Source organism: Hypanus sabinus, chromosome 2 (assembly GCF_030144855.1).
Source record: "Hypanus sabinus isolate sHypSab1 chromosome 2, sHypSab1.hap1, whole genome shotgun sequence".
NCBI lineage: Eukaryota > Metazoa > Chordata > Chondrichthyes > Myliobatiformes > Dasyatidae > Hypanus > Hypanus sabinus.
The window spans coordinates 182553799-182579629 of NC_082707.1; the positions used below are offsets into that span (position 1 = coordinate 182553799).

At 45.6% G+C, this 25831-nt stretch overlaps 1 protein-coding gene across 2 annotated transcripts in view; it reads left to right on the forward strand.

Annotated features, from left to right (window-relative positions):
* The window catches only part of LOC132388551 (calmin-like), an 87219-nt gene that overhangs the window by 50243 nt on the left and 11145 nt on the right, over window positions 1–25831 (forward strand). For both annotated transcript variants that reach the window (XM_059960928.1, XM_059960935.1), the window contains 9 exons: window positions 3355–3447; window positions 6609–6799; window positions 9407–9600; window positions 12301–12383; window positions 14287–15621; window positions 17990–18144; window positions 19176–19266; window positions 21327–21470; window positions 23228–23292. In XM_059960928.1, coding sequence (XP_059816911.1) covers window positions 3355–3447; window positions 6609–6799; window positions 9407–9600; window positions 12301–12383; window positions 14287–15621; window positions 17990–18144; window positions 19176–19266; window positions 21327–21470; window positions 23228–23292 — 2351 coding nt within the window. The remainder of the gene's footprint in view (window positions 1–3354; window positions 3448–6608; window positions 6800–9406; window positions 9601–12300; window positions 12384–14286; window positions 15622–17989; window positions 18145–19175; window positions 19267–21326; window positions 21471–23227; window positions 23293–25831) is intronic.

Consider the following 25831-nt stretch of genomic DNA (forward strand, 5'->3'; position numbering starts at 1 on the left):
ACAGGTTGAAGGTTCAGGGTTGAATATTGGTTGTTGTCATTTGTCAAAAATGATTGTTAGCAACACACACAAATAGCTGGATTTCCAGCTCCTGCAGAATTCCTTCTGTTTACAAAATGATTGTTGCTCCAGATTTGACACAGGTTTTAAACAAACACAAGAGTAAAGAACTCAATAAAAACACGATAAATCTAAAGACATAGGGTTAGCTCATATCTATATAGACTGATTCTGTGTGTTGTACAAACGTTTGTACATAAAGTGACTCTAGCCTGCAGTACATAAGATGACTCTGATAGCAAATGATAAAGTAGTGGAGATGGGCCGGGTTAGTGAGTGGAGGTGTTGATCAGCCCAACGACTTGGGGGATGTATCTGTTTGAGTCTGGGGGGGATGTATCTGAGTCTGGGGGGATTGTATCTGAGTCTGGGGGAATGTATCTGAGTCTGGGGGCGGAATGTATCTGAGTCTGGGGAGGGATGTATCTGAGTCTGGTGGGGGTTGTATCTGAGTCTGGGGGAATGTATCTGAGTCTGGGGGCGGAATGTATCTGAGTCTGGGGGGGATGTATCTGAGTCTGGGGGGGTTGTATCTGAGTCGGGGGGGATGTATCTGAGTCTGGGGGGGTTTGTATCTGAGTCTGGGGGGGTTGTATCTGAGTCTGGGGTGGTTGTATCTGAGTCTGGGGGGATGTATCTGAGTCTTGGGGGGATGTATCTGAGTCTTGGGGGGATGTATCTCAGTCTGGGGGGGATTGTATCTGAGTCTGAGGGGGATGTATCTGAGTCTGGGGGGATGTATCTCAGTCTGGGGGGGATGTATCTGAGTCTGGGAGGGTTGAATCTGAGTCGGGGGGGATGTATCTGAGTCTGAGGGGGATGTATCTGAGTCTGGGGGGGATGTATCTGAGTCTGAGGGGGATGTATCTGAGTCTGGGGGGGATGTATCTGAGTCTGGGAGGGTTGTATCTGAGTCTGGGGGGGATGTATCTGAGTCTGGGAGGGTTGTATCTGAGTCGGGGGGGATGTATCTGAGTCTGGGGGGGATGTATCTGAGTCTGGGGGGGGATGTATCTGAGTCTGGGGGGGATGTATCTGAGTCTGGGAGGGTTGTATCTGAGTCGGGGGGGATGTATCTGAGTCTGGGGGGGATGTATCTGAGTCTGGGGGGGGATGTATCTGAGTCGGGGGGGATGTATCTGAGTCTGGGGGGGATGTATCTGAGTCTGGGAGGGTTGTATCTGAGTCGGGGGGGATGTATCTGAGTCTGGGGGGGATGTATCTGAGTCTGGGGGGGGATGTATCTGAGTCGGGGGGGATGTATCTGAGTCTGGGGGGGATGTATCTGAGTCTGGGGGGATGTATCTGAGTCTTGGGGGGATGTATCTCAGTCTGGGGGAATGTATCTCAGTCTGGGGGGGATTGTATCTGAGTCTGAGGGGGATGTATCTGAGTCTGGGGGGATGTATCTCAGTCTGGGGGGGATGTATCTGAGTCTGGGAGGGTTGTATCTGAGTCGGGGGGGATGTATCTGAGTCTGAGGGGGATGTATCTGAGTCTGGGGGGGATGTATCTGAGTCTGAGGGGGATGTATCTGAGTCTGGGGGGGATGTATCTGAGTCTGGGAGGGTTGTATCTGAGTCTGGGGGGGGATGTATCTGAGTCTGGGGGGGATGTATCTGAGTCTGGGAGGGTTGTATCTGAGTCGGGGGGGATGTATCTGAGTCTGGGGGGGATGTATCTGAGTCTGGGGGGGGATGTATCTGAGTCGGGGGGGATGTATCTGAGTCTGGGGGGGATGTATCTGAGTCTGGGAGGGTTGTATCTGAGTCGGGGGGGATGTATCTGAGTCTGGGGGGGATGTATCTGAGTCTGGGGGGGGATGTATCTGAGTCGGGGGGGATGTATCTGAGTCTGGGGGGGATGTATCTGAGTCTGGGGGGATGTATCTGAGTCTGGGGGGGTTGTATCTGAGTCTGGGGGGGATGTATCAGAGTCTGGGGGTGTTGTATCTGAGTCTGGGGGGATTGTATCTGAGTCTGGGGGGGTTGTATCTGAGTCTGGGGGGGATGTATCTGAGTCTGGGGGGGTTGTATCTGAGTCTGGGGGGGATGTATCAGAGTCTGGGGGGGATGTATCTGAGTCTGGGGGGGATGTATCAGAGTCTGGGGGTGTTGTATCTGAGTCTGGGGGTGTTGTATCTGAGTCTGGGGGGGTTGTATCTGAGTCTGGGGGGGTTGTATCTGAGTCTGGGGGGGATGTATCTGAGTCTGGGGGGATTGTATCTGAGTCTGGGGGGGTTGTATCTGAGTCTGGGGGGGATGTATCAGAGTCTGGGGGTGTTGTATCTGAGTCTGGGGGGATTGTATCTGAGTCTGGGGGGGTTGTATCTGAGTCTGGGGGGGATGTATCTGAGTTTTGGGGGGGGATGTAGCTGAGTCTGGGGGTGATGTATCTGAGTCTGGGGGGGTTGTATCTGAGTCTGGGGGGGATGTATCTGAGTCTGGGGGGGGTTGTATCTGAGTCTGGGGGGGGATGTATCTGAGTCTGGGGGGATGTATCTGAGTCTGGGGGGGGATGTATCTGAGTCTGGGGGGGGATGTATCTGAGTCTGGGGGGATGTATCTGAGTCTGGGGGGGGATGTATCTGAGTTTTGGGGGGGGATGTAGCTGAGTCTGGGGGTGATGTATCTGAGTCTGGGGGGGTTGTATCTGAGTCTGGGGGGGTTGTATCTGAGTCTGGGGGGGGTTGTATCTGAGTCTGGGGGGGGATGTGTCTGAGTCTGGGGGGATGTATCTGAGTCTGGGGGGGGATGTATCTGAGTCTGGGGGGATGTATCTGAGTCTGGGGGGGGGATGTATCTGAGTCTGGGGGGGTTGTATCTGAGTCTGGGGGGGGGATGTATCTGAGTCTGGGGGGATGTATCTGTTTGAGTTTTGGGGGGATTGTATCTGAGTCTGGGGGGATGTATCTGAGTCTGGGGGGGATGTATCTGAGTCTGGGGGGGGATGTATCTGAGTCTGGGGGCGGAATGTATCTGAGTCTGGGGGGGATGTATCTGAGTCGGGGGGGGTGATTGTATCTGTCTGGGTGGGGTTGTATCTGAGTCTGGTGGGGGTTGTATCTGAGTCTGGGGGCGGATGTATCTGAGTCTGGGGGGGGGATGTATCTGTTTGAGTCTTGGGGGGATGTATCTGAGTCTGGTGGTCCTGGTGTGGATGCAGCATGACCTCTCTTCCTGATGGGAGTGGGACAGGGAAGTTTATGGCCCACGTTCATACGGCATGAGGGGACGGGCAGTAACTGGAAGCTGTCATTGTGAATGTTGTGACCACTCTGTCTTCTGATGGTAGGTGAAGCTGGTCAGCATCGATGCCCCTGAGATTGCAGACGGCAACCCTTCGATGATCCTGGGCTTGATCTGGAACATCATCCTTCGCTTCCAGGTAAGGCAGTGGCACTGGGCAGTCCATCACAGGAACGTCTGTCACAAACTCACAGAGATCCTTTCTACACGGGATCTGTTTGCAGACTGCACAGTAGTGTAATGCTTTTAAAACACCAATAACCCAAGTTCAATCCCACGGCTGTCTGAGAGAAGTGGATTCTCCCTGCAACCACATGGGTTTCCTCCGGGTGCTCTGGTTTGTCCCACTTCCCTATGATGTACAGTGCTAGGAGGTCATTCCTGGGCACGATTACAGTCGCTGTCTGCATGATCTCCCTGTGACTCTGTGGCCTTTCTCTGAGTGCGTACTGTATGCTTCCTTCCCCTGAATATTCATGTCTCTATCTACAACATACTGGCTCCCCACAGACCTGTATGGCTTTCCCATTGACTTTATTCCTTTTTTTGTAATTTTTTTTATTGGTTCATCATCAAACAAACATTTCCATAAGATGTATTTCAGACATTGTACATATATGTCACAAATAATCATATATGTCACAAATCTCAAAGTATTTATCTGGGGTATACACTTTTAGAAAAGAGTGGAAAGAAAAAAACAAGCAAAAGGAAAGAACTATGTACAGGTAGGGAGTGACGTTTTTCTTTACAACAGATTCATTGATTTGTGAGAATAAAATCAGGCCTATGAGGCATTATGTAGTTAAACCATTTTTCCCAGTATGAATCAAATTGTTCCAGCTTTTGATTAACAGATGCTGTTATCTTCTCCATTTTGTAAATGTCCATTGTAATTTCCATCCATGTATTTAAAGTTGGGTTCTCCTGTGATAACCATTTCCAAGTAAGAGTCTTTTTACCAGCCACCAACAGTATATTCATTAAATATTTATCTCTTTTCAACCATTCTTGAGGTATATATCCAAAATATATGGTCTTACTCTCTAAGGGTATTTCACATTTAAAGATGTCTTGGAGGGCATTGTGTATCCCCCTCCAATAGTCCTTGATAACAGGCCAGTCCCAAAAAATATGATAATGATTTGCATTTTGATTTCTACAATTTCTCCAGCAAACAGAGAGTTTACTATCATAATGGGATTTCTGAGAGGTTGTAATAAAATATCATCAAGTTTTTCCGTCCAAACTCTCTCCATTTCTGTGAACTGGTACACTTCCATTGATACCTCCATATTATCGTCCATTCTTCCTCAGATATAATTATCCCTCCTTCCTTCTCCCATTTTGTTTTAATGTATGAAGTTGAATGTGTTTTAAGATTTGACAACCCCTTATACATTCTTGAAATAATTCTACTACTGTTATCTGAATTATATGATTATCAAGCATGTCCCATTGACTTTATTCCAGGGGTTCCAAGGACCTCTCGGTTAATGGTAGGAGTCCATGGCATAAACAAGGTTAGGAACCCCCCCCCCCCCCACCGCTTTATTCACTTGTAAGCTTCCTCCCCATTGCCACTCTAGGCCAGGCTGTTTTTGATTAAGTTAATTTATTTGCTGCCCCACTCCCAGTGTCTGTGGTTCTTTGGCTAATCACCTTAAATCCCTTCCTGCACCCACTCTATCTTCTCCCACTGGGCTCCCTACCCCTCCCACCTGCCTCGCCCACCTCCCTTATTTGGTTCTAAGCTTCACCTTCCTCTACTACCATCTGCAGCCATTTGCCACCTCCACCCATCACTTTCCAGCTTCTGTAATTATTACCTCTCCCATTTGCTGTTTACCCCCTCATCTGGATCCACCCATCACTTGCCAGTTTTTGTCTCACACCCTTCCCCTTCTATCAGAGTCATAGGTCAGTACAGCACAGATACAGACCCTTCACCCTCCTCTTCCTTTCCAGTCCTGATGAAGTGTCTCAGCCTGAAATGTTGACTGTACTCATTTCCACAGATGCTGGCTGGCCTGCTGAGTTCCTCCAGCATTCTGTGTGTGTCACTTCAGCCCAAGTGGTTGTCCATGCCAAATGGTTGTTCTGCCTGGTCCCATGAGCGTGCACCTGGTCCATAGCCCTCCATACCCTCCCATCCACATATCTATCCAAACCCGCGTTCATGACTTCCTCTGGCAGCTTGTTCCACACTCTCTCCACCCTCTGAAGAAGTTCCCCCTCAGGTTCCCATTAAACATTTCACCTTTCACATTTAACCCATGACCCCTAGTTCTGGTCTCACCCACCCTCAGTGGAAAAAGCCTGCTTGCATTTACCCTGTTTGTACCACTCATAATTTTGTATACCTCCATCAAATCTCCCCTCAATTTCCTACACTCCAGGGAATAAAGTCCAAATCTAGAGTTACACAAAGTGCTGGGTTTGCGTTTCGGCAGATCAGGCAGCAACAATAGAAAGGAATAAACAGTCGTTTGTGCCTGGTTTATTAAATGTTACAAAAGCAAAGAAAAAGAAGCATCAAGGGAAACAAAGTAAAACGAGCAGATTAAAAGCAACACGAGTGATGCTGGAAATAAATAAAAACACAAAATGCTGGCAGAACTCAGCAGGCCAGACAGCATCTATGGCAGGAGGTAGTGACGACGTTTCGGGCCGAAACCTTTCATCAGGGGATTAAAAGTAGTTGTCTTTTCATACCAGACTGGAGATAACAAATTCCAGTGATAACAATTAACTAATTAACTATGAAGATTCATGTGATGTGACAAAAATACAGAAGCAACTGCAGCGTGAGTACTGGAAAACTCTCTGAACAATTACATCTGTGTGGGTGATGGCATAAAATTACAAGCAAGCATGGGAGAGTTAAGCTACAAGAAAACTACACCCCAATCCCGTATACTCCACTTTCAGGGTGCCATGGTAACGTAGCAGTTTGCACAACGCTCTTTCAGTCAGGGTTTTGGAGTTTGGCGTTTGATACTGGTGCCCTCTGTGAGGAGTTTGTACGTTCTCCCCGTGACCGCGTGGGTTTCCTCCCACATTTCAAAAACGCACCCGTTAGTAAGTCAATTGGTCATTGTAAATTGTCCTGCGGTTAGGCTGGGATTAAATGGGTGAGTTGCTAAGTGACGAGGCTCACTGGGCTGGAAAGGCCTGTTCTGCAGTCTATCTCCACGTAAATAACTTCCAAGGAATGATGGATGTGTATCTCCAGGTCCCATCCTGGGGTTTTATTTTGTCTTTTATTTCTGTCTATTGATGGTCTTTCTGTAACTGCAGATAAAGGAAGCAGCGGGCCACCTGAAGATCTTCTCCATGACGAACAGCCTGTCATCCTTGCACAATGGGAGTGAGAGTGACCTGACTGAACAGCCTGCTTCTCTCCAGGAGGCGGTGCCCCTGGCCCCATACAAGGACCAAAGGAAGGTTATTAAAGCGCTACTGAAGTGGGTGCAGAGGGCAACAGCAAAGTAAGTTTCTTCCCTCCATCCCTGCTGTCCGTCTTCCATCTTTATCCTCTGCTGGTCTAGACGAGACCCTGGCTGCTCTTCCATTCCCTCAGGAGGGTTTGGAGAAGGTGCAGAAGATGTTGCCTGGATTAGAGAGTATGAGCTATTAACAGGTTTTAGCTACAGAGAAGTGTGAGCTGATATGTTTAGGAAAGTCAGACCGGTGTAGGACTTCTGCAGTGAATGGGAGTATAATGGAACAGAGAGGTCGAGGAGTGCAAGTACATGGGTGTTACAGACAGACAGGTGAAGAAGGCATTGAGCATGCCGCCCTTCTTTAATCTGATCACATCACTGAGTCCTAGCGTCGATTCTGAAGGTCAGTCGGAAGTCGGCAGAAGCCTGGGTCTGTGAGTCCGCTGGGGAATTCTGCAAATCCATGTGTTTACTGGAAGCCGAAGATTTTCTGTTCTGGGATTGAAGGAGTGTGGATGGGAAGGAAGAAAGGGACTTGTCTTGTTGTTCGTGCTTTGTTGCTTGCTCTGCTCAGCATAGCCTGGGTGATGCTGTGTTGGTGCCAGAATGTGTGGTGACTTGCGGACTGCCCCCAGCACACCCTTGTGTTGGTTGTGAACACAAACGGCACATTTCACTGCGAGCTTCAATGTACGTGTGATAAATAAATTAATCTGGGTCATTGAGTAAGGAGTTGGGATGTTATATTGCAGTTTTATAAGTCATTAGTACTTGGAGAACTGTCTGCAGTTTTGGTCACCTGTTACAAGAAAGACACTGGTAAACTGGAAGAAGTGCAGAAAAGATTACAAGGATGTTGCCAGGACTCAAGGTCTGAGTTATAGGGAGAAGTTGTCCAGGCTAGATCTTTATTCCTTGGAACATAAGAGAATGACGAGGTTACTTTATAGAAGGATTTAAAGTAAGAGAGGCCAAGATAATTGGATGGCAACCATTTTTTCCCCAGGTTAGGGGAGTCCAAAACTAAAGAGAGCAGGTTTCAGGTGAGCTTAAGGTTTGAAAAAGTCTTGAGGGGCAACCTTATCCGCACAGTGGATGGTGTATATATAGAACGAACTGCCAGAGGAAGTGGTTGAGGCATGTACAATAATATCGTTTCAGTACTTGGACAGGTACATGGAGGGGAAGGGATTGGAGATATATGGGCTGAACGCAGGGCCTGCAGTCACGCAGTACCGCCCTGTGACACTACGACCATGAGTAGTACAAGAGGTTGAACAAACGTGGGTTGTTTCTCTGGAGGGTCGGAGGCTGAAGAGGGACATCGTATAAAATTCTGAGAGGAATAGACAGTCTAGACAATCAGAATCTTTTCTCCAAGGGTAGAAACATCAAAGATTAGAGGACCTGAGTTGAAAGAGGGGGAAGGTTTGAAGGAGATATGCAGGGCAAGTTTTTTGATGTAGAGAATGGTGGATGCCTGCAACAGGCTGTCGGGGTGGTGGTGGAAATGGATATAATAGAGGTATTTATGAAACTGTTAGATGAATGCATCTGCAGGTTTAGGATGTATATGGATCTTGTACAGGCAGAAGAAATTAGTTTAATTCAGCCTTGTGTTCAAAGCAGATATTGTGGACTGAAGAGCCTGTTTTAGTGCTCTACTCTTCAATGTTCTATATGCTTTGTGACACAACCACGGATTTGGCAGCACGGCAGATACGGCAACTGCACTTGTGACTATGCAAGTGTCAGATAATTATTATTTCATCGTGGTGCCTGTCAAGACTTGAGATAAGCATAGCGATGTTTTGCTGCCTACTTGCATTCGGCCTTGCCTGAGAAATTGGACTGTTCGAGTCAACTGACTCTGAAGACTAGCAGTATTAGTTTTATATTTAGTTATTCCTTTCAGCCGCAGCGTTGGCTTCAGTTTCTATTTGAAAGTTTTAGTTAAAGGCCCTGTTTGGCCTAGCATTTATTGCTTTCTTTTCCCTCTGACTCTGCTCATGTTAAAGTCTGTGAAAGATCGACCTGCTTCAGTGTCTCTTGCTCCGCACTTGGGCCGTATTCAAACGTAGTGACATGTAGTGTTGTTCATCTTGCAGTGTGCAGGTTAATATAGATCAGCACAATATCGTGGCCAAAGGTTCTGTCCCTGTACTACACTATTTTATAGTAGCATAAGGCCAGTACAGCAGTATAGCATTTAGTACAGTGCCCTTCAGTGCCAGCGCCGCAGATTCAATTCCCACCACTGTCGGTGAGGAGTTTGTGCATCCCCACCTCACTTTGTGGGCTTTCTCCAGATGCTCTGGTGTCCTCCCCCATTCCAAAGATGTATGGGTTAGGATTAGTAAGTTTTTGAGCATGTGACGTTGGCACCGGAGTGTGGTGTCACTTGCAGGTTGCCTACAGGCCATCCTTAAACTGTGTTGGCTATTGACGCAATTGATGCTTTTCTCTGCATGTAAAGATGTTCAAATGTATATGTGACAAATAAAGCTAATGTATATTCTAATCCATATAATATAGAAATGATATTAAATAATTTCCAAATTAAATTACTTGGGCTGTTCTTTATCATCCTTTTTTTGATCATGTCTGCATTCAGTTATCTTTTCTTGCTACCTCAATGTATGCTGCGTGTAGATATGGCGTGGCCGTCCAGGACTTTGGGAGCAGTTGGCGGAGTGGAATTGCCTTTCTGGCTCTCATCAAGGCCGTCAAGCCCAGCCTAGTGGACATGGCGAAGGCGATGGAGAGACCAAGTCGGGTAAACCTTGAAGACGCTTTCAAGATAGCAGAAGACAGTCTTGAGATCCCACCGCTCCTTGAGCCAGAAGGTGGGTCCAAATTTCTCTTCACAATCTTGTGGTCTTTGTTTTTGTGTTTGGATGGAAGGATTGTCTGCAAAATGGCGATGAGTTTTACACCAGCAGAGTGAAGTTCCCTCAACACAGTCCCATCACGTACTCCTGGGGTCAGACACAGAGTGAATCTCCTTCAGTGCCGCCTCATCTCACACTCCCCGTTTGGTTTCTTTGAAAGAAGTTAGGCAACTGTACTAAAACCACACTCCAGTTTAAAAAAAAATGTTGGAAAGGCAATAAAGAATATCTTGACCTTTTTCCACAGTCCAAGACGGTATTCAAACAGATCTTTCCGCAACCAAAAGTCTTGATATAATTTTTTGAACCTTGGCTTAAGCTCAAAGTCATTTTGTAGCAAGATCAGTTCTTTCTCCATCCTTCCTGTTAATTCCTGTTAACAAGTGTTCAGGAATGGATTTATTAGCCAGCCTGGAATTTGGATCGAGAGAAGATCCTGAAATCTCTCTGACATGTCCTTACGCTGCTCACCCCGGTGGGCACAGTATACTTGATCATCATCTGGCAATCTTTCTTTCTCTTCCAACTCAGAGATGCTTAGAAATTGGAAAAGGTCACAACAGCCAATGTTGAACTTAAATAGGGTTAACTTGAACAGAAACCTAGAGAGGACTGATTTGACTTTGATGAAAGTCACATAATTTCCTTGCAATTGAAGATTAATTTCATTAAATTTATTGAATAATTCGGACATGTAAGCTCTGACATGTCTAATATTCTTGAGTTAATTACTGAATGAAGCATTTGAGCATTCAAAGAATTTTATCACAGTTTCAAAAGGCTTTATAACAGCTTCTCAGGAAGTTTCCTTTCAGAGTTGTCTGACTTCTGTGTGCAATGGCAAGCAACTGTTCATCATCTCAATAGAAAGCTCTCAAAGTAGCCGAGAATTGAGCCCAGCATTTAATTTCCTATCCCTAGGTGCCCTTGAGAAGGTGGTGGTGAGCTGCCCTCTTGAACAGCAGCAGACCTTGAGGTGAGGGTACACCCACAGTGCTGGTAGGGAAGGAGATCCCTGGTTTTGATCCAGCAATGGTGAAGCCTGTTTGCATTTACCCTATCTACATTCTGTAAAACTCCGGTTAGACCACACGTGGAGTGTTGTGTTTAGTTCTGGTCACCTCCATATAGGAAGGATGTGGATGTTTTAGGGTGCAGAGAGGATTTTCCAGGATGCTGACTGGATTAGGGAGCACATCTTATGAGGATAGATTGAGCAAGGGGTTTTTCTCTTTGAAGCGAAGGAGAATGAAAGGTGATTTGATTGAGGTGTACATGATGACAGGAGGCTATCCGCAGGGCAGCAATAGCTAATACCAGAGGGCATGCATTTAAGATGAGTTAAGAAAGGTTTCACGGAGATATCAGTTAGTTGATTTGTACACAGAGTGGTGGGTGCCTTGGTGCCTTTTCTTTACACTGTTGGGGGAGTTGGTAGATGATCCGGAAAGGTAAGTGACTATGGGAGTGGGATGAAGTAAAAACACTAGGAGGTGACAGGTGGAAAGGGCAAAGGGCTGGAGAAGAAGGAATCTGATACCATGGAAGAAAGGGCAGGAGGAGGGGCACCAGAGGCAGGTGATGGGCAGGTGAGAAGAAGAGAAGTAAGAGAACAGACAAAGGAAAAATTTTGTAAGACGTGTGACAATAACATGCTAATAATAAACTAATTCCATTGAGTTGAGTAACTGGCAAAGACTTGACAGGAATATAATCTGGGAAATTTAAGTTATTTACTCTCTTGGGAAAGTAGAGATGCAGAATTTAGTTATATATGAGACTACAGAACAGTACTGGGTTTATTATTGTCAAATGTACCAAAGTGCAGTGAAAAACTTGTCTTGCTTACTGTCCATACCGATCATTTTATTACAACAGTGCATTGAGACAATACAAGGGAAAGCGAAAACAGAATGCAGAATAAAGTGTTACAATTACACAGTGCAGGTAGACAACAAAGTTCACGGACCATTACAGGGTAGGTAATGAGGTCGACAGGCCACCTGTCGTACTAGGGAATCATTCATTAGTTTTATTACAGTGAGGTAGATGTTGTCCTTGAGCCCAATGGGAGAGGGGTGAAGAGAGAATGTCTGGGTTGGGTGGGGTCTTCAATTATGCTGCCTACTTTACTGAGGCAGCAGAAAATGTAGACAAAGTCCTCTTCAGTGATGTGCTGAGCTGCGTCCACAACTCTCTGCAGTTTCCTGTGGTCAGGACAGAGCAATTGCCGTAACAAGCTGTGCTGCATCCAGACGGGATGCTTTCTATGGTGCATCGATAATATTAAGGGACAAGCCAAATTTTCTGTGCCTCCTGAGAAAGCAGAAACACTGGTGACCTTGACCATAGTGTCTATGTGGTTGGAATAGGGCAGGCTATCGGTGGCTGTTGTTCACTCCCAGGAAGTTGACACACTCAACCCTTTCCACCTCAACGTCATTGATGCAGGAGTTCGGGAAGACAAGTGATTGGATGTTTAAATCAGAGGTTGATAGGTTCTTGGTTAGTAGGAGTGTCAACAGTTACAGAGGGACATTAGAAAAATTGGGCTGAGAAAGAAAATAAAGCAGCCAGGTTTGAGTGATGGATCAGGCTCGATGGAATGACTGACTAATTTCTGTTCCTATGTCTTGTGTTTCCTTTGATCTTCAGATGTGGATGTTGAACGTCCTGAGGAACAGTCCATCGCCACCTATGTCTCACAGTTTCTGGAACATTTCCCTTATGTGGACGAGGTAGGAGATTCGTGTCTCAGCATCTGGCAAACTCTGCCATCAACAGTCAGCTGTCTTGAGTTGCTCTCTCCACCAGTGTCCGTGAGTCAGATGAGTTTGAACAACATGATTGAATCGAGAAGACAGAAAACTTAGTCAGGAAAATTAATAATGTAGAAGCACTGTTAACAGGCTTGGAATTGGAATTGGTTTATTATTGTCATGTACAGTGATACAGTGAAACACTTGCATACTGTTTACAGAGATCGGATCATTACACAGTGCACTGAGGTAGAACGAGGCAAAACAATAACAATGATGATAAAGATTAGCTTTATTTGTCACATCAACATCGAAACAGTGAAATGTGTCCTTTGCATCAAATAAAGCTGATCTTTAATCGATATAATATTTTAATTAAAGTGTTCAGGTTATTCTTTGTTATCCTTCTTTTGACTATCTTCATTCTATTATTCTTTCTGCTCGTATTTGTGATCAGCAGGATCTGTGTGGATGACACACAAACACGAGCTTTTCACGATATCTCAGTACATGTGACAATGATAAACCGATATCCATACCCTTTCCAGGAGGACAGTCATAGATTGATACAGCACAGAAACGGGCCTTTTGGGTCAACAAGTCTACACCCATTTATACCAATTGTACATTGACCCCATTTTTCACTCTCCCCACACTCTCAGAACTCTCCCATCACTCACCCACATACCAGGGGCAATTCACAGCTGCAAATCAACCCTCCGACCTATATGTCTTTGGAATGTGGGAGGAAACAGGAGCAGGTGGAGGAAACCCTACTGAGTCACAGAGTGAGCATGCAAGCTCCACACCGACAGTACCTGAGGTCAATATTGAACCTGTCTCCATGGTGCTGGGCCCTTGTGCCATCCATTCTGTCAAATAAATGACCGCTGTGCCTGGTGTTACTAAGGGTACTGGGAGATCCACCTGAGAAGATTGAGACCAACTATCACTCACTAACTAGACTTCATTTTCCAGTAATAAAGCCTTCTTTCAATGAGGTCCTGAAGAGCAGAGTGAAGAACGTTGCCAGGACTCGAGGAAGTTGAGTCATAGGGAATGGTTTTATTTGATTTAGAGATGCAGCACAGTAACAGGCCCTTCCAGGGCTATAAGCCTGTGCTGTCCAATCACACCCATGTGACCAATAAACCCGTACATCTGTGGAATGTGGGAGGAAACTGGAGCACACGGAGGAAACCTAAGTGGTCACGGGATGTTTGTACAAACTCCGTACAGACAGCGGCAGGAATTGAACCCAGGACGCTGGTGCTGTGATAGAATTATGCTAACCTTTGCTTTGGCAGGCTAGGACTTTATCCCTTGGAATGTAGGAGACTGAGGGGTGATCTTATCATGGTATATAAAATCATGAGGAACATTGATAGGGTCAATGCACAGTCTTTTTCTCAGGGAAAGGGAATGCAGAACTAGAGGGCATAGGTTTTAGGCAAGACGAGAGAGATTTTATACACACCACCTACTTTTCCACACTTGGTCAGTATGTATATGGAATGAGATACCAGATGAAGAAGTTAAGGTGGGTAGTGTAACAACACTTAAAAGACACGTGGACAGATAAATGGACAGCAAAGATTTAGAGCAGAATTTCCAACCTGGGGACCACTGACCCCTTACTTAATGGTATTGGTCCATGGCATAAAAAAGGTTAGGAATCCCTGGTTTACAGGGACATGGCCCAAATGCAAGTGAGTGGGACTGGCTTAGGTGGGCATCTTGATTGCAATGAACCAATGGACTGAAGGTTTTTGTGCCATTTGGGTCTCCGTCTCTGTAACTAACAATCCATCGCTGTGAGCTTTTAAAAGATTAGGGGATGTGTGTCTGGTTAATACATCTAATTATTTTGTTTTCTTGACAGAACAATTTGGCAGAAGGTGCCTCTGAATTGCCATTGGATAACTCTCACTTCAGCCCTGAAGTTATGCCTTCAAATTTAGGAGTGCAATATTCAAGTAAGAGCCAGGAAGAAGAACTGAACAGTGTTCTAAGCAACGGATCCTATGCTTCAGCAAACCCTACGGAAACTGTGCATACCTCGCAAAGAGAGGAGATGGTCGATGATATACCCTTACCTGATGAAGTTGATCACGTCCTTGATAACGAGAATAGAGGCTCTGAGAGAGAAGCATCTCCTTCATCCATTCCTAATGCCCAAAGCTCAACTCTGTATCTAGATAATGGACCACCATCATCAGATTTGCACAGCCCATCCTCGCAGCATTCCCCCGATTCTACTGAGACCATAGAGGAGATATACGTAGTGCTGCATCCAGTGAGGAGAAAGACTTCAACTGGAGAGAAAATATTGGTTCTGGGGGAGGACCCAACGTCCCCAGTCTCCCTTGACCGCGGTTCGCCAGTCTCAGCCAATGACGTTTTCACAGTTGTACCCGATGTTGAAGCCTCTGCATCATCTGTACAGTGGGCAGGTGATGCCTCCTCGGAAACCTCCGTACAAAAAGGCCTCGTGGACTCTTACAATTCCAGTAACTCACAACCTCATTCTTTACGTCCTGTCGACCTCCAAGCGGAGGCCAGCACTCCTGCCCGGAACCGTACCGTTTCAGAGTCGGGTACGCAGACAGATGAGAAGCCATCTTCTCGGCAGAATGAGCAAACCTCCACGGGGATCGGCTCAATCCTCCAGGGTGACGAGAAAGTGTCAGTGATACCACTCAATCTTGTTTATTACCCTCATTACGACGTACCTGTGTCTGAGGTACTTGAAGCTTTCTCAGTTACCGGTACTTCACAGAAAGATTTTATTCCCAGGATTCAGACTGACAAAGAACTGTCACCACTTACTGACGAAGCCTATCAGTCTTGTTCTGAGTTCAGCGGCACATTCTCCCTGCAGGAACTCAGTCCAACCTCATCTGATTACGCACTATGCTCCCCTGACACTGATCAAGTGGACACTTTGAGTTACTCTAGTCTTTCAGAAACCAGAGAGGTTGTTCAGCCATCGTCTTCCTTGCAAGGGACCGAGACGGCTGAGTTTGTGCCGGAGGCGAAGACTGGTATTCCCAGTGAACTCGCTGTGGTGTGTCAGGATGAGCTGTCAGGTCAGCCAACACTACACCATCCTGATGCACCTTGGGAAGGGAAGTCCTCAGGACCAAATAATGGAGATCTTCAAGTACCTGAGGGAGGATCTCATGAGGATGAAGAAGAAAGGCATGAAGGTTCAGAGGTAATGCTTCTTCATTAAGTAAATTGTCCTGTTTGCAACAACGGTTATATGTCATATTGTCATATATTTATTGTCAAATGCTCAAGTGTAATGAAACCTGTACTTGCAACAGCATGACACACACAAAGCAGCATTCACGTGAAAAACACAAGTTAGGCATAAATTATACATGGCGTAGTTATGGAAGAATGCCATTAGAGCAAAAAAAATGTCCATTTTAGTGCAAAGTGATGATAGTGTTACTGTAGTGATTAGGGTTGCACCGGCTGGTTCAAGAATCAAATGGTTGAATGGAAGTAGTTGTTCCTGGACCTGGTGGTGTGGACCTTCAGGCTTCTGTACCTCCTGCCCAATGTTGTGAAGAGAGGCTGACACGCCCCATGTGGTGGATGTTGCCTTCTCGAGGAAGCACCTCTTGTGGTTACTCCTGAGGTGGTGGATAGGGATGTGCCCATGATGCTTAGTCAATCCAAGTCGAGTTTATTGTCAAGTACGGTGAGGTACAGTGAGGTAATAAGGGCATGTGGGTACAGACAACACACATAGATGCACATGTGCCCTGAGATACAGCACTAAAATAGGCCCTTCGGCCCACACATTCATGCTAAGCATCAACCACCCTCTCACCTAAACAATCAGTTTAGTTTACAGCAGCCACTTAGCCTACTGGGCCACGTGTCACTGAGGTGAATGTCAGAGGAAATCTGTCACGGTCACAGGGACATTGTGCACTCAGACAGTGCCCGAGGTCGGGATTGAACCTGAGTTGCTGGAGCTGTGAGACAGCGACTCTATCCACGGTGCTGCCAGTGTTGTGGGGGCAGAAGCTGCTGATAAGTATTGAAAGATACTTTCCTAAGAAATGGAAATTGAGTTTGAATTTTCTAAAACAAAGAATAATTTCTATTTTTCAAGTTTAATTAAAAATATCAGAAGGCTTGTAAAATCTTTGATTATTTTACAATAGCAACTCAGCGGGTATCCCAACACTTGGATGCAGTCATGAGGAAGGCACATCAACTGCTCTACTCTTTCTTGGATTCGGTATAGAGTCACACAGCCCAGAACCAGGCGCTTTTGCCCAGCTGTTCATACCCACCAAGATGCCCATCCAAGTCCCATTTGACAGAGTTTGGCTCACAACCTTTTAAACCATTCTAATCCATGCACCTGTTCAACTGTCCTTTCAAAGTTGTTCTTGTACTTGCCTCAACCACTATCTCTGGCAGCCCATTCCATAATTATACTACCACTTGGATTTTTAAAAATTTCTCATCAAGTTTCTCTTAACTCTCTCCCCTCTCACCTTAAACCTATGCCCTCCAATGATTGTGTTCCCAAACACTGGGAATAAGACTGACTCCATTCACACTATGTTCCTCATGATATTAAACACCTCTGTAAGACCACCTCTCAGAATCCTACGCTCTGAGGGATAAAGTCCTAGTCGGTCCAGTCTCTTCTTGTAACTCTGCCTCTCAAGAGCGTCTTTCCATCTCGGGCAACTGAAGAAGTTCAGCACGGGCCCCGAGATCCTCAAGACCTTCTACTGGGGCACCATTGAGAGCATCCTGACTGACTGTATCACCACCTGGTACAGGAACTGCACCAACCTGACCTGGGCAGCCCAGCGCATCTGTAGACATGAACGTCCATCCATTGAGGACATTTACGGCAACAGGTGCATGAAGAATGCCTGTAAGATCCTCAGGGACACAGGCCACTCTGACCATAAACTATTTCAGCTGTTTCTGTCTGACAAATGCTACCACAGCATTAAAGCCAGGACCAACAGGCTACAGGACAGCTTCTTTCTACAAGCCATTAGACTTTTAAATTCATGTGTCTGTACATTGCAACAGAGTCATACAGACAGACATACTTTATTGATCCCGAGGGAAATTGGGTTTTGTTACAGCCGCACCAACCAGGAATAGTGTAGAAATATAGCAATATAAAACCATAAATAATTGAATAATAATAAGTTAATCATGCCAAGTGGAAATAAGTCCAGGACCAGCCTATTGGCTCAGGGTGTCTGACACTCCGAGGGAGGAGTTGTAAAGTTTGATAGCCACAGGCAGGAATGACTTCCTATGACGCTCAGTGTTGCATCTCAGTGGAATGAGTCTCTGGCTGAACGTACTCCTGTGCCTAACCAGTACATTATGGAGTGGATGGGAGTCATTGTCCAAGATGGCATGCAACTTGGACAGCATCCTCCTTTCAGACACCAGAGTTTTACTCCTTCATGTTGTCGGATGGATGTAAGATTTTTAAAAAAATTTAAATTCCAACGTTTTGTGTGTGTTACTCACGACATCAAGTTCAGTGATAATAAATCTAATTCTGATTCTGAATATTTTAGGAGGTTGGAGCCCAGCAATGGGACCTGCAGACAAATCCAAGGGACAGGGCAGAGGAGATTGGAGAAGAAGAGGAGGGCTCGGGCAGTGAGACAGAGCTGGTGGCCATCGCCAGCTCACAGCAACTGGCAGAACCACAGAGCACCGAGCTTTCAAGGTGAACATCCATGACTTTTATCTGTCACATCTGGCCCATGCTTCTCGGCCTCTCCTTCCTCCTCCCTCTGCAGCTGATCTGTCATTTTTCTTTGGTACTGCAACTTGATAACCTGAACAAAAGGAACAAAAACTCTTCAGGAGATGTAGGTCACTGCAGACACAGGAATCTGGAACAACCAACAGTCTGCTGGACTAGGTCATCCCTGATGCAGAGTTTTGACAATTTCTTCACCCACCCCACTCCCCCCTCACAGCTGCTGAGTCCTTCAGCAGATTACTTGTTACTGGAGGGACTGAGCGAATGAGGCAGCATTTGTGGGCTTGGTGGGGGGGGGGGCAATGGATGGTCAACATTTTGAGTTGAGATCTCCTTTTGGGCTGAAAGTTAGAAGCCAGTATAAGGAGGAAAGAGGGTCCTCTCCTCCCTCTGGCTGAATTTCATTGCACCTGTGCATATGACAATAAGACCGTAAGAAATCAGAGTAGAATTGGGTCACTTGGACCAGCAATTCTGCTCTGCCATGTCTGATTTATTATCCTCCTCAACCCCGTTCTCCTGCCGTTATCCCACATCCTTTAACACCCTTACTAATCAAGAGCTTATCAACCTCCACTTTAAATATACCCAATGACTTGGCCTGCACAGCCATCTGTGGCAATGAATTCCACAGATTTATCACCCTCTGGCTAAAGAAATTCTTCCTCATCTTTGAGCTAAAGGGACCTCCTTGTATTCTGAGGCTGTCCCCTCTGGTCCTAGACTCCCCCCATGATGGGAACCATCCTTTGCATATCCATTTTATCTAGGCTTTTCAATATTCAATAGACTACAATGAGATCCCAACTCATTCTTCTCAATTCCACCAAGCATGGGCCCAGAGCCATCAAACACTCCTATGTTATGATCAATGAGGCCGAAAGGACAACTATTTTCTTGATTCAAAATAAGCCTGACTGATGAGTTTTCTTATCATATACTTTGTCTGTGTGCTTGTCAAATTATTTGGTTTGTGGCTTTTGTTTTACCAGCTCAACAGTTACAAGAACTGTTGAAGATGTGAGAGATGCAAACAGCTACGATCCTTATGGTCTGGATCAAGAATTGCCCCCAGAAGTGGTGGTGAGTGACGCAGACCGCAAGCTTGTGTATGTACACACCTACCTGCAGCACAATTACAGGCACGCAACATCAAATACACAACATGCACGAGAGATACCAAATTATACAAGAAAGAACACAAGCAGGCAAAATGCATTGTCGTACAAAGTGGTGGTAGTGTTGCTGTACTGACGTGGTGATTTGGGGTATGAAGGTTGCATTAAGAACTGAATTATTGATGAGTTTGTTTATTATTGTCACATGTACCAAGGTACAGCGAAAATCTTTGTTTTACATGCCATCCATCAGCCCAAATCATTGGAAGCTGAGTGGACATCGAGAGGATGTTCCCCATAGTGGGCGAGTCTAGGAGGAGAATGCAGGAATAAAGCTGCAATGATGTCAGGTTTCATTTTCACAGACACCTAGCAGCACAATACAGGCCCTTCGGCCCACAATGCTGCACCAAACGTACTTACTTTAGAAATTACCTTGGGTTTCTCATAACCCTCTTTTTCTAAGCTCCATGTTCCTATCCAGGAGTCTCTTAAAAGACCTTATTGTATCCGCCTCCTTCACCATTGGCGGCAGCCCATTCCACACACTCACCACTCTCTGCACAATCAATCAATCAATAGATAGATAGATAAATAAATAAAAAGATAATAATAATAATAATAATTATTAACTTACCCCTGACATCTCCTCTATATCTACTCTCCAGCACCTTAAACCTGTGTCCACTTGTGGCAACCATTTCAGCCCTGGGAAAAAGCCTCTGACTATCCACACGATCAATGCCTCTCATCATCTTGTACACCTTTATCAGGTCACCTCTCATCCTCCGTCGCTCCAAGGAGAAAAGGCCGAGTTCACTCAACCTATTCTCATTAGGCATGCTCCCCAATCCAGGCAACATCCTTGTAAATCTCCTCTGCACCCTTTCTATGGCTTCCACATCCTTCTTGTATTGAGGCGACCAGAACTGAGCACAGTACTCCCAAGTGGGGTCTGACCAGGGTTCAATACAGCTGTAACATTACCTCTTGGCTCTTGAATTCAGCCCCACAGTTGATGAAGGCCAATGCACCATATGCTGCCTTAACCACACAGTCAATCTGCACAGCAGCTTTGAGTGCCCTATGGACTCGGACCCCAAGATCCCTCTGATCCTCCACACTGCCAAGAGTCTTACCATTAATACTATATTCTGCCTTCATATTTGACCTACCAAAATGAACCACTTCGCACTTATCTGGGTTGAAATCCATCTGCCACTCCTTAGCCCAGTTTTGCATCCTATTGATGTCCTGCTGTAACCTCTGACAGCCCTCCACACTATCCAACCTTTGTGTCATCAGCAAACTTACTAACCTATCCCTCCACTTCCTCATCCAGGTCATTTATAAAAATCATGAAGAGAAGGGGTCCCAGAACAGATCCCTGAGACACAGCACTGGTCACCGACCTCCATGGAATATATGACCCATCTAACCACTCTTTGCTTTCTCTGAGCAAGCCAATTCTGGATCCACAAAGCAATTTCCCCTTGGATCCCATGTCTCCTTATTTTCTCAATAAACCTTGCAAATGCCTCAGAGTTTAGATTTGCTTATCACACGTACATTGAAACATGCAGTGAAAAGCATCTTGACAACCAGTACACCAGGGATGTACACACTTGTCGCCACACATTCCGGCACCAAAGTAGCCACAAAGTTCAGCAGTACCACAACAAGCCAAAATGACTTCAAACCAAACCACCCCACCAGAAGCACACATAGGCTTCCAACACCAGGACAGGATGCCTCCAGGCCTCTAGTCCTTAATTCCACACTCCTTGACTCACAGACACCAGGCCTCCAACCTCCAGTCCGCAGACTCTCTGATTCAACCTTTGGGCCTTTGCCTCAAGACTCACTGACTTCAGTCTTCGACCTTCAGGCATGTGGTCAATGAATGATGGAGTAGATTCAAGGGGCTGAATGGCCTTCTGCTATTAATACATAGTCTGTTTGTTCAAATGCTTCAAGTTTACACCCTCCAGACTAATCAGAGCCTCTTGCTTCCCTCTTACTAAGGATGAAGATCATTTAAATCTTTGGCATCAACACACGAGTGAGCAAGATCAGATGAAGTCACTGCTGGAACCGGGAACACTTCTCCCTGATGAACACTCCCGTGATCTATTGATGACAGCAGCAGAACAGGACGAGCAGCACGAGGTAGTGCTTGTTTACACCCCACCTTCTCTTTATCACGTGCTGAGTACACCCTGATTTTGGAGCAAAGGAGGATGGGAGGCCACTTGGTGAAGGTGTACACGATTATGGGTGGCATAGATAGAGTGAACAGCCAGAGACTTTTTCCCAGGATGGAATTGGCCATTGTTTAAGGTGACTGGAGGAAGGTATGGGGCGGATGTCAGGGGTAGCTTTTTTTTTACATAGTGAGTGGTGGGTGCGTGGGACGCACTGCCAGGTGTGGTGGTAAACGCAGAAAGGTTAGGGGCATTTAAGAGGCTCTTAGATAGGCAGGTGGGTGATAGATAGATGGAGGATTATGAGCTGTGAGGGAGGGAAGGGTTAGGTTGATTGTGGAGTAGGTTTGTATAGGTTGGCAAAACATTGTAGGCTGAAGAGGCTGTGCTGTACATGCAAAGACATAAAACTGCTACAATTTAAAAAATAAATAATGCAAACAAGAAAGGAAGTAATGAGGTAGTATTCAAAACTCTGATGGCAGAGGGGAAAAAAATGTTCCCGTCCTGTGAGGACTGCGCAAAGTTTAACTCCATTCAGAGCTTCTCGTACCCGCAGCAATATCTGGACAATGTGATTAGAATTGGCAAGTAACATCGAGCTATCTGAGTTCCGGGTTTACAACCGGTTCTGACAAAAAATAATCTAATCAGCTGCTCGTGACATTTAAATGTGTTGTGATAGAGGCAGTGTTGTAATCTTTTTCAAAAGTTCCAATAGATGGGTCCCTGGAGTCGAAAAGGATACAAGTTACAATGGAAAGTGAGGGTGGAAGTGCCGTGCCTCAGGAGTAGTCCCAGAAAACTGGAGGGCGAAGATGCTATTCCTTTATTCAAGAAAAGCAATAGGGATAATTGTGAGAATTGTAGACCAATGTGCCGTACGTCATTGGTGGGCAAGCTGTTGGAAAGGATTGACTTTTTTTGAGGAAATTGATGAAGGGAGAGCAGTGGATGTGGAGTATAAGGATTTTAGTAAGGCATTTGACAAGATTCCCTATAGTAAGCTCATTCAGAAAGTCAGGAGTCATGGGATCCAGGGAAACTTGGCTGCATGGATACAAAATTGGGACGCCTACAGAAGACCGGGGGTGGTAGTCGATGGAGCAGATTCCGCCTGGAGGTCAGTGGCCAGTGGTGCTCCACAGGGACCCCTGCTCTTCAGTAAGTTACTTGGAAGTGGAAGTGAGTTAGTAAGTTTGCAGATGACAAGAAAGTTGGTGGAGTTGTGGGTAGTGTAGAAGGTTGTCATAGGTTACAAAGGACATTGACGAGATGCAGAACTGGGCTGAGAAATGGCAGATGTATTGATTCAGATTTATTGATTATGTGTACACCGAAACATAGTGAAATACGTAGTTTGTGTTAACAACTAATGCAACCTAGGGAGTGTCGCCACACCATTCTGACATCAACATAGCATGTCCACAGTGATGGGCCAAATGGCCTAATTCTGCTCATTTTTTATGGTTTGTGGACTGAGATGTTGGTAGAATCTAGTGATGTGATTAGCTTGGTTCTTTAGGATGTCGTGGCAGCCATTTTATAAAGCAGGGGCACCCGATGGCCCTGCTAACTTCTAGTGGAGAACATTGAGCAAAAGTTACATTGGGTTTGTTTGCTGGTTGTGAGCTGTGTTGATGAAATACAGGTTTTGCAAGTAGCATAAAAATGAGTTAATGATTTACTGTTGTCCCCTTTTATTTATTTTTTGAACAACAGATATCAAATTGTCAGCTGCCCTTTAACGAACCAAAAGCAACAGAGCAAACAAGCATGGAAACAGGGTAAGAACAATGGCTTCATATCTGCCTGTAACTATGGCTCTGTCCACCCACAGGATCGCTTGCCAGACGTACGTTACGGCAGCCATTCAAATATGAAATTGTGTCGCTCCAGAGCAGCGTTAAGGTTGTGTTTTGTTAAGCAGCCTTTATACACTGCCGCTTTACACTGACACGGTGCACCTCATACCTACACTGTCCACTGTGCTTTCACCTGCCCTCCTGCTATCTGGAAGAGTTCCTCTTGCCAAGAATCACTTTATCATTTCCTGTCTGTCACCTTATGATCAGACACTCCTGCACTTTGTGTACACACAATCAGTCTATGTCTATACTCTAATCTTGTGTCTCCACGGGCACACTCAAGCAGTTATTTGTACATTGTGTTTTATAGGGTTGCTTTCATATTTATGATTATTATCTTTTTTTTTAATGCTTATTGTGTTTTTTTTTTGTGTTGCATTGGATCCGGAGTAAGTCATTTCATTCTCCTTTACACTCGTGTACTGAAGAATGACATAAACAATCTGCAATGTGTAGATATGTGGGAGCTGGAGATGAAAGCATCTCAGAAATTGAAAGAGCATCTGTATTTCATGATGGGGACAATAGACAGTAGGTGCAGGAGTAGGCCATTCGGCCCTTCTAGCCAGCACCGCCATTCACTGTGATCATGGCTGATCATACACAATCAGTACCCCGTTCCTGCCCTCTCCCCATATCCCTTGACCCCGCTATCTATAAGAGCTCTATCTAACTCTCTCTTGAATGCATCCAGAGACTTGGCCTCCACTGCCTTCTGGGGCAGAGCATTCCACATATCCACCACTCTCTGGGTGAAAAAGTTTTTCCACATCTCTGTTCTAAATGGCCTACCCCTTATTCTTAAAGTGGCCTCTAGTTCTGGACTCACCCATCAGCGGGAACATGCTTCCTGCCTCCAGTGTGTCCAATCCCTTAATAATCTTATATGTTTCAATCAGATCCCCTCTCATCCTTCTAAATTCCAGTGTATACAAACCCAGTCGTTCCAATCTTTCAACATATGATAGTCCCGCCATTCCGGGAATTAACCTTGTGAACCTACGCTGCACTCCCTCAATAGCAAGAATGTCCTTCCTCAAATTTGGAGACCAAAACTGCACACAATACTCCAGGTGGGGTCTCACCAGGGCCCTGTACAGCTGCAAAAGGACCTCTTTACTCCTATACTCAATTCCTCTTGTTATAAAAGCCAGCATGCCATTAGCTTTCTTCACTGCCTGCTGTACCTGCATGCTTACTTTCATTGACTGATGTACAAGAACACCTAGATCTCGTTGTACTTCCCCTGGCATCCGAACTGAGGCTTGAACCCAGCAACATTAGGTGAAATATGATGGCAATAATCTGTGCTGACTTGAAATATTGCAGGTAGATTTACTAGCATGGGTGCAAGGTTTCTCTGAGGAGAGTAGATAATAACTTTGATTTTTACAACACATAAGCAGGCACTTCAGCCCAACTCCTCCGTGCTAACCAAGTTGCTTTACTGATCTGGTCTCATATGCTTGCTCTAGGCCTGTATCCCTCCAACCAGTCCTCGTCGGTTTACCTGTACAAATATCTTCTAAATGTTCCACACACGCGCCACCCTGTTGGTGGGGGGAAGAAGTTGCACATCAGATCTCTCTTAAATCCTTCCTCTCTCATTATAAGCCTACACCCTCTAATTTTTGGCTCCTCTGACTCAGGGAAAAGACTGATCATTCACCTATTCAATGTCCCTGATGAATTTAAATTGGTAGACTGCTTTATTATTGTCACGTGTAGCAGAGTACAGTGAAAACCATTGTTTTGCATGCCGTCCATGGAGGTAATTTCATCATATCAGTACGTTGAAGTAGTACAAAGGAAAACGATTGCAAATGCAGAAGAAAGTGTTATAGTTACAGAGATGGTGCAGGCAGACAAAGGTGTGGTGATATCATTCCAAAAAGGTTTTGGAAGTCAAAAATGAGGCATAAAACTTAGTGATAATAGCTGTTCTATTAAGTGTTACAAAAATAAAGAACTGTCAAAGGAAAGGGAGTCATGGTCATCTCATAGTCAGACTAGAGATAACAACATTCCAGTGATAACAACTAACGAATAAAACAGCATGACACCTGCTGCAGAAAAACCGAGAAGCTTCTAGAAAATACAGAATCACCTATACTACGTTTACTGAAAAATTTATCACTCCCCCGTTGCTGCACACCTCCTTCCCTTTCTCCCATCTTTTACTTCCCTCTTTTATTAGATCCCTTTCCTTCAGCCTTCTATAAAATCTCTTCCACCTGTCACCTGCCCCAACCACCGAATCTAGTCTCACCTCTCACCTGCCAGCTCGTACTCCTTCCCCTCCCTCCACTTTCTTCCCCTTTCCTTTCCAGTCCTGAAGAAGGGGCTCGGCCTGAAACAGTGACCGTAGATGCTGCCTGTCTTGCTGAGTCCCTCCAGCATCTGCAGAACCTCGTGTGCCCCCAGCCTGTTAACATACAGTTTGCCGAACTTGTGCTGC